This window comes from Danio rerio, chromosome 21, assembly GCF_049306965.1.
Source record: "Danio rerio strain Tuebingen ecotype United States chromosome 21, GRCz12tu, whole genome shotgun sequence".
Lineage (NCBI taxonomy): Eukaryota > Metazoa > Chordata > Actinopteri > Cypriniformes > Danionidae > Danio > Danio rerio.
The window spans coordinates 40,842,501-40,856,515 of NC_133196.1; the positions used below are offsets into that span (position 1 = coordinate 40,842,501).

General features: G+C 39.5%; 1 protein-coding gene across 2 annotated transcripts; it reads right to left on the reverse strand.

Moving 5' to 3' along the window:
• Positions 1-2,670: 2,670 nt before the first annotated feature.
• fgfr4 (fibroblast growth factor receptor 4) lies at positions 2,671-13,529 on the reverse strand. Of its 2 annotated transcripts, none has more exons than XM_068215744.2 (20): positions 12,894-13,529; positions 11,790-11,971; positions 10,039-10,223; positions 9,813-9,951; positions 9,313-9,576; positions 9,137-9,229; positions 8,882-9,048; positions 8,660-8,783; positions 7,788-7,978; positions 7,549-7,687; positions 7,268-7,461; positions 7,018-7,163; positions 6,808-6,929; positions 6,613-6,723; positions 6,341-6,531; positions 5,610-5,732; positions 5,225-5,295; positions 4,852-4,989; positions 4,473-4,578; positions 2,671-4,383 (listed from the first exon to the last, which is right to left on the reverse strand). In XM_068215744.2, exons 2-20 carry the CDS (start codon positions 11,878-11,880, stop codon positions 4,207-4,209), a joined length of 2,772 nt encoding a protein of 923 aa, XP_068071845.2. In that variant the 5' UTR covers positions 11,881-11,971; positions 12,894-13,529; the 3' UTR covers positions 2,671-4,206.
• Between the last annotated feature and the right edge of the window lie 486 nt (positions 13,530-14,015).

Here is a 14,015-nt window from a genome sequence, read left to right on the forward strand (position 1 = left end):
GCGTAGCACCAAAACATATCTTAATACTAGGCCCTACTTGTTGAGACCGCTCAACGTGTATTAAGAGTAATCCAGATTTCCACTGACTGTGGCAATGAACAACCATTGAAGGGCAAATGTGGCAGGGACATTTCCAAGGACAATTCCAGCAAGCATGGGCACTGTCCCTGGAAAACAGACATCTGGTCACCCTGTAGTATGTAGAAATGAAGCAGAAAAGCCAGAGCTTGATGGAGCTCAGGGCTTTTGCTAGGCTGGTTTGGGCCCATTGCCCCTTTGGCTAAACATGCTGGAGATGAGAGAGACGGCCAGCCCAGTGGTGGTCAAACTCTTATCTAACCAACAGCAGCTGGCTGAGATTGTCTCCATGGAGAGACAGACACGTTTGGACTGCAGTGATAGTTGTCCCGCTTGTCTCATAATGGTTTGTTATACATGAGAGATAAGTTTGTGATGCAGCAGACAAACGTCTAGACATTTAGATGCTGATAGTAAGTCAATCAGCCTGATTGAAGCAGACGAAATACAAACAGTTTACAATCGCTAGGTGCGAATATTAAATAATGCTGATAAGAATTGCGGGTAGCATGTGGGGAACACTTCATTTGACATTAAAGGAATGTAAAAAAAAAACTGCTGTTGTGCTTATACATTAATTAAACCATATTACAATAATATGTTAAAATAGAAAAATATTAAATAATTGACTAGTTTTATCTTGAATATAATTTTGCATGACTTTAACAGCCACTTTAATATCCAAAATGTATCATTTACCTCATATTTCGAAAAACAAAACTCAAAAAACACTAACTGAAGTTTGCTGTTTGTGACTCTTTAGTAGTTTTACAAATAATAAATTTAGCTCCTCTGTCATGTTTTTTATCACCTTTTTTTTTTTTTTAAAGCCAAAGCTCTGTAAATGTATATTATCCCGACATGTTTGGCTAAGTTTACAGGTACAGTCTGGTGTCTGCAAGTTGATGACGGTGAAGAAGAGAAAAATGGAGCTGAAATATAGCCAAACCATATCAATATATATTCATAACAGGAAACTAAAATTTTAAACCTGAACAAAAATACCTGATATATGACTTAAACCAAATATCTAAAGGTTTCAATGTCAAATACAATTCAGTAATGATCATTTGATTTACACTTGAAATTGTAGTGCTAAAATATACAATATTTGATTTTCTTTTACTTAAAAAAAGTTTAACTGAACAACCTAAGGGTTCTCACTAGGATTGGAAATGGTATTCTAGTGAACAAGGCTATGAATATAAGCCTATCGTTATAATATATAAAGGCTCTGATTTTTTTTAACCGAATAAATTTTTTTACTTTCTTGCTTAAATCAAACTTTTGTATGTCTGTCTGAAAAAAAAAAAAAATTATTCTTGAGTACAATTTAAATTCATCCTTTTTTGTTGCTTATACTCAAGTAAAAATTTCAGCTTTTAATACCTTTTATTCATGTCAGATTTTCCTTCGTTATCTGTTATTGTGTCATTTTTAGTACTATTAGCTCTCCTGTTTGGAAGTCAACAAGCTTAAAACACCAATTTTGCATTGTTCACTTGTTTAAATTTAGAAAACACATCTTAATACTAGGCCCTACTTTTTGAGACCACTCAACGTGAATCAAAAATAATCCAGTGACACTCTTAAAATGTAGATAATCCCGACATGTTTGGCTGCGTTAACAGGTACAGTCTGGTGGTTGCAAGTTGATGAAGATGAAAAAGGGAAACAATGGAGCTGAAATATAGCCAAACCATAACAATGGATGTTGAACAAAATATTATATATATATATATATATATATATATATATATATATATATATATATATATATATATATATATATATATATATATATATATATATACAGTAGATGTCAGAATGATTAGCCCCCCTTTGATTTTTTTTTCTTTTTTAAATATTTCCTGAATGATGTTTAAAAGTTAAAAGATCAAGGAAATTTTTACAGTATGTCTGATAATATTTTTTTCTTCTGGAGAAAGAAAGTTTTATTTTTATTATTTTTTAGAGAGTTTTATTTCAGATAGAATAAAAGCAGTTTTAAATTTTTTTAAGGTCAAAATTATTAGTCCCTTTAAGCTATATTTTTTTTCGATAGACTACAGAACAAACGATCGTTATACAATGGCTTGCCTAATTACCCTAACCTGCCTAATTACCCTAAGTAACCTAGTTCAGCCTTTAAATGTCATTTTTAGCTGTATAGAAGTGTCTTGAAAAAAATCTAGTCAAATATTATGTAATGTCATCATGGCAAAGATAAAATAAATCAGTTATTAGAGATGAGTAATTAAAACTATTATGATTAGAAACATGTTGAAAAGATATTTTCTCAGTTAAACAGAAACTGGGAAAAAATAAACAGGGGAGTTAATAATTCAGGGGGGGCTAATAATTCCGACTTCAATTGTATAAATTTATAACTGGAAACTAAAATTTTAAAATCCAAACAAAAATCCCTGATATATCCATGACATGAAGGAAATCCAAAGATTCCCTTATTTTCAGTGTCTGGGATGGTCCTTTTCCAAATTCCATGACCTGTGGGGACCCTGAGAGAAAATTATCCTTTCCAAATAAACAGTTCTTCACTTTGTTTACAGAAACAAAACACAAAAAAATGGCTCGGTATTTTAAATTATACTTTATTTAATATAAAACAAACAATAAACAAATAAATTAAATATTTCTAAAATAATTCTCTTCAGGGGAAATTTATAATAACATTGTTTGATCGTTACATTGGGGAGTTATACACAAATGGAATGTCATGTGGTTCGTAACTATGGATTTTTTCATACATAAATTCTGCAGGGATGAAGGACTCCTTATGAGTCTCATTTATAGTTCAAACATCTCTGTAGCTGCCTGAAAAGAAGATTTTGAGATCTGGCGAAAGGCAATCGAACAATTTTGCTCTCGCTGGGGAGATCTACTTGTACTCATTCGTAGTATGCTGACCATTTGTCCCAGAATGTGCCCGAAGGGATCTGTAGGAGCGTCCCTGGCTGGGAATGCAAAGTATTGGTAAATTAACTTGAAAAAAGCCATTGGCTTCTTATCAGCTTGTGGGAAGAGGCTTTGCATTCCCTGAAGGACATTGCCGAGTTTGTTTAGAAAGGCCAGCATTAGCATTTGTATATTAAAAGATAGTGCAGGATAAAGATGGGCAGCTGGAGCCATTAGCATAATAAGGGGCTTTCTCATTTGCACACAAGCATTAGACAGCCCCCCAATCACCCTCGCCAGCAGTCACACACATTACAGCTGCATGAGACCATTGTCCACCTCGGCCTATGCCTGGACCATGCAAACAAACTGGGGTGGTTGAAAGGTTACAGCCAGACAATGGAGGATTCACCGTTTGAAATCAATCAATATCAAGGCATTTCACATTCAGTCGAGTCCTTTTCTTCCGTACAGTACTGACAATGGAAGTGTTGCTGGTCCTGTTTGAATGGGGTGAATGGTCGGAGAGAAGACCAAGATGAATCTATGCTTACCAATCGGTGAGGCATGAAATGAACAGAACAACAGGAAGTTGAGTGCTCAGAGATTTAGCCTTGACAGTGTACAATGGTACGAGCAGCAAACAATAGCTATGGTAAATGTGTCGATGAACCGTTTAGGAATAGCTGTAGATTTACAAAACTTCACCTAAGTAACACCTTCACTTTATATCATTTAGAATAATTTATAGAATGTAATTGTCTTCTGTAGTGATATGTACATAAAATATTTTAAGATATTCACAGGAAATCCAAAAAATCAGGCACTTTGCTGCCACTACAGCCATTTTTTAACATGCAAGATCCTGAGATTTAAGACAGTTCTTTAAATAGGAAAACGTAGAATAAATTTTTATAGAGAGAGATTTATATTTATCAATGCTATCCATTTTATATCAAAATAAATGTTCTCTTTTTTTAAAAAAATGCTTCTGTATGTTGCTCCAATGTAGCGTTCTACATCTAGCGGCACCCATTCAGTAAAATCATTTAGCTCATGATCAGTCCGGAAGATATGCGAGTGAAAATTATTCACAACCAAGTTTCATAGTGCCAAGCATCATTATAATGTTCTTAGGCAGAGCGACGAAGGCCACAATCCTTGTTTTGTGTTTCTGACATTCACAAGATGTGCCACAAAAAAAAAAAAAAACTATCGCATTGTCGTCTTTAGGTCCATCCGAGAATGCACATCGTGGTAGCCAAGGAGGCATGGTTCGGTTGACAAAGCATCATGGGTAAACACAGAATCATTGTCTGAAGAGCATGAGCTGGAGGTGTCCTCACAAGATGGAGAGTACTGTTCGAAAGGGGTGGATAGGTCCAGGTACTAAAAACACAAACATAAGAACAATTTAGAGGCTTGGATATAAAACACCATCTTACGGGATTCAAACTGTCACCAAAACAGGTGTTTACCTCATCTGAAATTGACACCAGCACCCTATCGAGCTCTTCCACAAGTTGTTTGAACGTTGGTCTTTGAGTTGGTACTGCATGCCAGCACTCTCTCATCTTCATGTAGCTATAAAAGCAATGGGAACATAAGTAAATCACCTTAAAGTGATACACTATCAGAAATAAAGGTACAAAAGCTGTCACTGGGGCAGTACCTTTTCAAAAGGTACTTTTTAGGTACATTTGCGTACTAATATGCACCTTTGAGGTATCGCTGTAAATTATTTGGGTACAAATTTGTATCTTTTAAAAAGGTACTGCCCCAGATGACAGTTCCTGTGCCTTTATTTCTGAGAGTGTAAAGTAAACACAATGTTTGGGTAATCAGACTGATTCTTACAGTTCATGGGTGCAGTTGGAGGGTTTATCCATCCGATGGCCTTCCTTCAGCAGCTTAAAAAGCTCCTCTACTGGTATCCCAGGGTACGGAGATCCTCCCAATGTGAATATCTCCCACATCAAAACCCCGAAAGACCATCTGTGAAAACCAGAGGTCAAATATGTCAGGAGACTATGTAGGATAATCAGCTTGAGCAGTACTAATTCGATGCTCCTGTTAGTCATATACTTTAGTCATTAAAACATCCACCATCTAAATCAGGATTAAACTACAACAGTGCAATCTGGTTAATCTAAATTGACCGGCATTCCAGCCAGAGGGATCTCTGCTCAGCTGATTCTTTGGCATAGCTGCAGTGATTAGCCAGACTTACACGTCGCTCTGGTGTGTGTAGACTCTGTCAAACAAGGCTTCTGGTGCCATCCATTTCACTGGCAGACGTCCCTGAAATTGGAAACAACAGGGCTGTGAGCGGGACAGTTAGCTGCCACACAGGCCGAGCCAAAGCACTCCACTTTCTTTTGATCCACAGAAACACGGCTGCCCACTCCTTTGCTAATACTCCCTGCCCCCCCCCCCCCCCCCCCCTTTCTCCAATTATTTTCTATTAAGCTGTCTGCCAGTCAGCATGGACACATTACACATCTGTCTTTAAAATCATTAGGACTTCAAACAAGCATTGCTTCCAAATGGGATATTGTTAAAAAACAACCGCTCGCTAAAGATCTAAGAAAACCTTGAATATATTTATAACTCACATTAGTTGTCTTCTTGTAGTAATCAATTTGATGCACTCCTCTTGCCAAGCCAAAGTCTGCGATCTTCATCACATTGTCTTCTGTCACAAGAACATTTCTTGCGGCTAAATCTCTGTGAATGCACTGTAGAGAAAGAAAAAGCATTTCTGTTTAGTTGAAATGACACAAACAACGTTTCGCTGACACTGATAAGTAGATAAACATGTTCATAGTGAAGCTAGAGTTTGCTGCCGCAAACCTCAAAAGTAATGACAAACTACTTTCTATACGAGCACAGCTGTCTAAATCAACATATAGCAAGCAGCTAAATTTTAAATAAGCCCTACTTTAAATAGGCTCGGCGCTAGTTTTTGATGTAAATGCATGTCATTAAGTTTATTTTGGTTTTCACTTTAAATAGAAGTGGTATTTGACGATTGAAAAAGAGGACGAAAAAGGCCCCTGGTTTGTGGCCCTTAATGGAGGGGTTTCAGACGGCTGCATTCTTAGCAGGCCACAAAAAGCTAGTAATACGATCCAGCGCACAGGCGGGTCCGAGCGCCTGCTTGCTAACAGATTTATGGCAGAGCTAAAAAGGACAAAGCCCACAGAGACAGGATGGACACAGCGGTAAACACGACACACCACCACTCCACTAAGGAATGCCTGGCATCACGTGTCGGACAAAGGGATGTGTTGATAAGATTTGGGAGGGGGTTCTGGTTTTAAACTGAAGCTAATTGAGCCCTTACTCTTTTGGAAGCCAGGTACTCCATGCCTCTTGCCACTTGGTAAGCACAAGAAACCAGGTCTTTGAAGGTGAGCTGTTCCTCAGGAACCTTGGTCACATCAAAGGTGTAGTCCATGCCAGGAGGTCGACGAGCTCGGAGATATTCCCGTAGGCTACCTTTTGATGCATATTCAACCAGTACGTACAGCGGACCTGAACCAGAAATATACATTTCAATGTCAAGTGGCCAAATAAGGTTCATGCAACAAAGAGATGTAACAGTGTTTAGCTTACCGTCCTGTGTACAAACACCAAGAAGATTTATGATGTTCTTGTGCTTGTCCATAACCTTCATGAGCTCCATCTCAGAGATCAGGTCTGCAAGGTCTTTATCGGTTGCATCATCTGACAGATAAATCCCTCTTTAGTCTTCAATTCAGAAATGCTCAATACATTAATACAACATCTACATGTCATGTACACGCATACCTTTTAGCATTTTAACAGCTACAGTTGCCATATGATCTTGATTCTCTTTGTTTATCCCATACGCCTCTGCTCTAACCACTTGACCAAAGCAACCCTCTCCAAGCGGTTTCCCTAAAGTCAAACTGGCATGAGAGAATACAAATAGCTAGTTAGTTTACCATTACATGAAATGAAACATCTTTTACAGCTACAGCTGCAGGTACTGCTTACTTCTCTCTTGGAAACTCCCAATCAGGGTCATAAGGCAGTTCAAACTCCATAACTCCAGCCAGCATCGGGGAACAACTGGAGGAAAGACGAGCTACCCTCATCAGTGACGCACTTGATTTTCCAGAAGAATTGGACTCCACTGAATACTGCGATAGAGTCCAAAACATACATGATTAGAATCCAGAAAGCTCTTCTGAATACCATGATCTTGGATAATTATCATGAGGTTTATTCAGGAGTGTCATCTTACCTGTCTGCGCAAAGGAAATTTGGAGAGTTTCTGTACTGGGAGCGTATCAAAAGGCTCCCGACTGGGGTGAACCTGCATGCGGCAGAGGACCACAATCACAATGGCCATCACCAGTGCCAAAAAGCCAGAAGCATAGATGATGATGTCAGTGTATTTGGCCTCCATTAGGTCCACCTCCTTGGCTACATCCTCCTCTGTGGTACAGACAGGCATGTTTTCACTATCTGTACGCGTAAGTGATTTATATTATTTATTTAATGCCTGTGTCTTTACAAACCTACCTGATAAGACTGTGAGCCAGGCAGATTGATGAGAGAAACCAATAGAGTTTCCAGCCAAGCAGGTGTATTCTCCAGCATCCTCCATTGAGATATTGGTAAGATACAAGACTTCAACTTCAGACATGTTCAAGCTTCCTGTCTGTTTAAATAAACAATCAAGACAAATCAATCTTTTTATACCAAAATAATGATGTGATTTGTCTCCAAGAAAAAAAAGTAAGGAATGATTTCCTATATACCTTCACAATCTTCACATAAGGAATGCCATCAGGCCCATAACGGCTGCCATTCATTTCTATATGCTTGAGCCACTGGATGTGAGGCTGAGCATCACTGTACACTTTACACAGGAACTGGGCATCTCCACCCACTATAGCTGTAGTGTTTTTGGGGAGACCAGCTTGAAGAATTGGCCTGTGTGGAGAGCGTTCTGAAAGGTGAAATTGGAACATTTAGTTCTTTTTCTTAACATTTAGCAAAATAATTATACAAATGCAAGTTTACAATCGAGAGAATTTAAATTAAGATACTAAGGCACAGGGACAGACATGCAGAACTTTCCAAAGCTGATCAACGCACACTAATTAGTTCCATAAAGGGATTTTTAAAACTAGGCCCATGCATTGGGCTGCTTTGAAGTCGATGAGCTCTTTATTCCCTGCTCTTTCCCTCGTCTGCTAGGACACAGCAGTTGACCCCACGCCGGGTTCTTAACAAACAGGTCTGTCACAGGTCAGGTAGAAAATTGGTCTGGATGCCTCAACCAACAGCGTTTCCAGGCACGTACCATACAGACTGATGCCAGCCCCCACCCCACATTTCCCTGCTGTGATGATATTTATTGCCCTCTTCCAATGTGGCTCCTACATATCTGTGTAGACATGTACAGCCTCGAGTGAACCCTGGTGCCTATGATGCAGCAGCGTGCCTGTGGCTCTCTCTGAAGTGCATTTGGTGCCTGTCTCGCAATGTGACGCCACTGAGCTGGTAGTACAGGATCTCACTGATTTGATGCTTATTGCCTCTGACATTTGCTAAGCATGGCAGGCCTGCAATGGCTCCTCGTGGAGCCAGGCGACTGTCTAGAGCAAGCAAGCAGAAGCCCTCTTACCCAACACGTCCAAGAGGTAGGTGTGAGCGATGGATCCATATTTGTTCTCCACCACACAACTGTAATTCCCACGGTCTGAGGGAACCACACTCTCCATGACCAGGCTCCAGTGCTGATGTCGTAGCTGCACACAAAATGGAGCAATGTAAGCATGCTGGTATTTATGCCATTTTGAGAAGTTCAAGCCATTGCTAGGCCTCTAATAGATTAAAAATCTTTCACCTTGATGCCACCAATCCTGTGCTCTCCTCGGAATTCTCTGCCATTTTTTAGCCAGCGAATGGTGGGAAGAGGGCTCCCAGTGGCAGGGCAGCGGAACTTGACAGTATTTCCAGCCGGGACTGCATACAGCTTCTTTTCCATCCTTTGAGTGTGAGTCCAGTATGGTGCTAAGTAGAAACCAATGTTACATTTATAGCTATCACTTTAAAACCGCAAATTAATGGGAATGAATTTGTAATTACAACGTATACTAACCTCTGGATATGTAGACCTGGTCATTTTCGGTCTCAGGACCAATGTCATCAAGACCATTATCTTCATCATCATCATCTCCCGACCCTACAGCATCTGCAGGGACACATGAAAATGTATTACATGAGCACTCAAAACACTACTATTGTTTTTATCAGTCAACATACGGCAGAACCTACCTGCCACTGTGATAGTGAAGTTGCGTAGAGCCTCTTTGGTGCCACGTAGCATACACACATATACTCCTGAATCTTCATAGGTAACATCTGCAATTTCCATGACTGCCGCTCTTATCTGGATACGGGCATTGTGTTGCACCCGAACACCACTCTTGAACCACTGGACAGCTCCAGGACGGTTTGTGTCACAACGGAGTTTAAGTACATCCCCGAGCTCCAACAGCAGGTGCTCTGATGGTTCCTCAGTTGGCTCCTCTGAAACTTCTGGAACAAAACATTAATGCAATATTTACTAATGGCTCTACAATCACAATAACCCGAAGCTTACATTTTAGCTGTGACCTTTCAACTCTAGTGGTCTCTTTGACCTCCTAAATACTCATAAACCGGTTTTCATAGTAATATTACGCCAATGGTTAACCTAGCTGACCTTTCAGAGAATAACCACAGAACCGCCCTGAAGATGAGTAAGTTAGATGGTATCAAATGGTGTGGCTTACCCGATAAGACTTCCACCCAGGCAGAGCGAGTAGCCTGACCAGCTGAGTTTTCCGCCTTGCATACATACTCTCCAGCATCTTCCAAAGAGATATTAACCAAAGGAAATATGTTGACTTTGGAGAGGTTCTCAAGAAGAGGCTGCAGGGGAAACAAATGTAACATTACTCCCTCGTTCCTGAAGACAGAAAATATGCATAATAGAGGATCTTTAAATCACTTTCTCACCGTAAGAGCTGTAAGTACTGGTGATCCATCAGGCCCCAGGCGATTACTGTCCTTCTTGAACCACTGGAGACGTGTTGAGGCTGGCTGGTGGAGCTTACACACCAGCTTCACATGTCCTCCGACCAACACAGTAGCATTCTCAGGATATCCAGGAGTAAGTATGTGTCGTGAAACTCTGATATCTGCTGGAGTAAAAAATGAGGTTTCAAACATTTCTGGTGTAATTAGTCTGTAGAATAAACCACATTTAATAAACATGTCTAATTAACATAACTCCACGCTAATTACTAACTAGAGCCTTTCTCACAAAGATCACCACTGTTTTAGAGCAAATCAGGCAAACAAAGCCACAAACAAAGGAGAGGACAGAAACACAATTCTCGGCTGAGAATGACCTAACTTTGACTTCACAGCAGTGTTCCTTGTGGCCTAGAGGTGAATGTGATTTCGAGCATTTGAGTGAAGAACGCCCCCTATCCAAGCAATGTCACCTCCAGCACTGAAGCATAACATTCTCCCACCAATACACTAATGAACTTCGATGAATAAAACTAGAGCCTGGCCCGTATCTGACCCTGAAAAGGGTGCGAATGGTCAACTGGAAAATAAAGACACGCTAAACAAAACACACAAAACACATGCGCCCACTAAAAATAGGCTGAATAGATGAACTGGCAAACATTACATAAAAAGAAGTCTCTTGAGGACACACTTTGTAGGGGCACATATCATCATTTGAACTTTCAAACCCATGCAGACTTTCCCAAACACTATCGGTGAACTCACAAAGACATATTTTCAGAATTGAAAATACTCATTAGCTGTAGATAAATCAAATTATTTCTATGAAATGCTTGTATTTGTACTTCCTACTAAACAAGTTCATTTCTGCCTCTTCTTGTTCTTAGCTCTGCATTTCTTACTTGCCTGGGTGGCTCTGCCCATTAAAGTCTTACAGTTGTCAAGTGACTTTAATTTTTCTTGGCAGGAACTTAGTGGGGCATTGTTGGGCTGCACCACAGGGTTTTGCAACCTTTATCACCTTCCAAGCTCTGTACGTAGCTCACAAGTGTTTAGAGAAAGATGATTTTAACGAACACTTTGCCCCAGTCTTCACAAGGATCTACATCTGTTCCTTTCATTCACTTTGACTCAAAACAGTGCACGTAAGCTAAGAGTATCAACAGCCCAACAGACAAGGCTAATGACTAATGATGTGATTTAAGGAAATCCTCTGATTTGTATACATGAGACTTTTTCCACACACACACACACACACACACAAAAAAAAAAACTCAGGTCCATGAAAGTCTTAGTAGCTCTCAGAGATAATCTCATACCTCCATGGCAGGTACAAAATCTAGACAACCCCCTGTTTGTACAATTGAATAAGAGATCCATCTTTCCCACCCCCCAACATCCCACAATCTCCTGTCACTGGCACTGGGCCAGACAGATTTACACTTCCGAGCCTCAGGGCTTTGGCAGGATCAGGTAGCACTGTTTATGGCTCAAGAAAATACTGGGATTCTTTTACTCTCTAAACGATTACATCCTTTCCAACTTCCCCTGGACTTAAATTCTGTGCAATCGGCTCCACTTAATCATATATTAAATATTCATTATATTCAAACCATGCATTGCAGTGGGTCAGATTATACAGTTAACTACAACATAATTATTTTAAAGACAATTTATTTTGCAAATGACATATTGTGTACTTGTATACTGATTTTAATTAAAAACTATACCTTTTGCCCTGGGTTCCCCGGATGTTATGCTTCTTGAGCACACCAGTTCCATGAAACAGATGGCAATGAAAACCTTTAAGATGCTCAACATCTTGCTGAGGTAATGTTTGTGAGTGTGAGAGACAGCTGGTCAGCTTCAAATGCTGACTCCAGGCATTGGCAACCTCTGTGTAGTCACAAACCTGAGAGAAAAAAGAGCTGATTTACAATTCACGGAAGCCATTGTGAAAGATGAACCTTTAAAATGACATAAATGCATAATGCATTGCACATCCCAACCCTGCCGCATTTGAAAATGAATGTCCCATTGTACACCTAAATCATTGTTGGACATCGTCCACCTCCCGCATGGACATGAATAACCCTTAGGTACGAATGCGCAGCACTTAAGGAAAGTTGTTTATGAATGGAACCTGTACAACGTGCTTGCAATGGGTCGTTTCTATAAATAAACCCCGGAATTGGATCCGGAACATATATGACTTCAACAATTAGCATAATTATTTAAATTTATAGCTGATATATTACGTTGTTTGTGTATATATATATATATATATACATACACACACACACACACACACACACACACACACACACACGTATGTGCTTACTCCAAGTGTGCATCTAAAATACTTGTTTTTGCTCAGCATGAGAGGTAAATAATAGCAAACGTCAGGCTCTCCGGGTACGAGGAGACACATGTGATCTCAAAACATAGGAGAATTTCACACCGGGGTGAGAGTTTGGTTAAGCTAAATGAATCCATTTACAAGTGTGAAACCACTTGGTGGTGTTAATGAAAGTCGCAAGTAAACCTAAACCGGGAGAGAAAAATAAACAAGAGCTATATATGAAAAGTCGGACTTTCATTTAATCAATAGTTAACATAAGTGCATTATATTTTTATGGGCTACCAAATTCCTAAACCGCGCAGAAATAAGCGCAAGCGAAGAACAAAACAGTGTTTTATCTAGTACGTTCATTCAAAACAGCCTTAATAACTAACTTGAACAACCGATTATTTAAGGAACATGCATAGCTATAAATCATTTTTATGCAACAAATCTGACCCAAGTTCACCACATTCAAATAATATTTTTTTACCTATTTTCCTGTGCCCTTTGCCCGGTCCGTACGGGTTCAATAAGGCACCAGAAGTACTTAGTACCCTTGGTTCGCGGTGGCCCCCGAGACACTCATGTGCCCCTTTTCCCACAGGTTCGGGATTATTTATCGGTCAATCCAATGCGCAGCTTTTGGTAAAGCCTGAACTACTCTGGTAAATCCATTTAAAAAGCAAAACCAATACGCGGATGGTACAAGGGTAAGACTGCTAATCTTCGGATTCAAAGTCCAGTGCTGCTTTCCTTTGATGAGCTTCTCCGCTTCTCGCGCTGTGCTCGTAAGCGCTACCGACTCCAAAACCCGCTCTATATATCCACAAAAAATTATGATTTAGTCTCCTTTTCTTTCTCAAAATGAAAAGAAACTCCAGCTTTAGACTGTCCGTTGAAAATCATCCAGAAACAATCACTCTGCCGCGCGCCTCTGTGTTATTTCACGTGAATGCTGTGGTTTGCGCGCAGTGACAGTGGACCGCAGTTCAGCTCTCGCACTCTCTGTTCCTGTAGAATGATTTGCTCCACAGTTTAGTTGAGTTTTAAATCTGAAGAGCGTCTGTCTGGCAACTTTCTGCTCAGAGCAATGCGTCTCTCTGGCAGTGGGAGACAACAGCACTCTGAGGGGAAGGTTCACAACAATGGACTAAAATCTGAGGGAGAGAGAGAGGGGGGTTAGAGGGGGGTGTTAAATCCCCCACCCACAAAAACAAATCCCCAGAGGCAGACCCCAGCAGTGAGGTCTATCGATATTATATTATAATTAGATATAAATTATAAGCAATGATATAAAATGTATTCTATGAGAATTACAGCAATCTGTGACAAATTTATATCAATATTTGATTTTTTTAAGGATCAGAATTTTTTATTTTTTATTTTGTGGACGGTTATACTCCCTGGTCATTGGTAAATTTAAGAAAAGCACACACAAATAATAAATAAATAAATAAATAAATAAATAAATAAATAAATAAATAAAACTAATATTTATTTTTATTCAAGTGAAAAAGAATTAACACAATTAAAAATACAGAACAAATATACACTCAAAAATGGCTTTTGCTGCTTATTCAAAATATTTATTTAAAATGAGTTAAAAAACTTC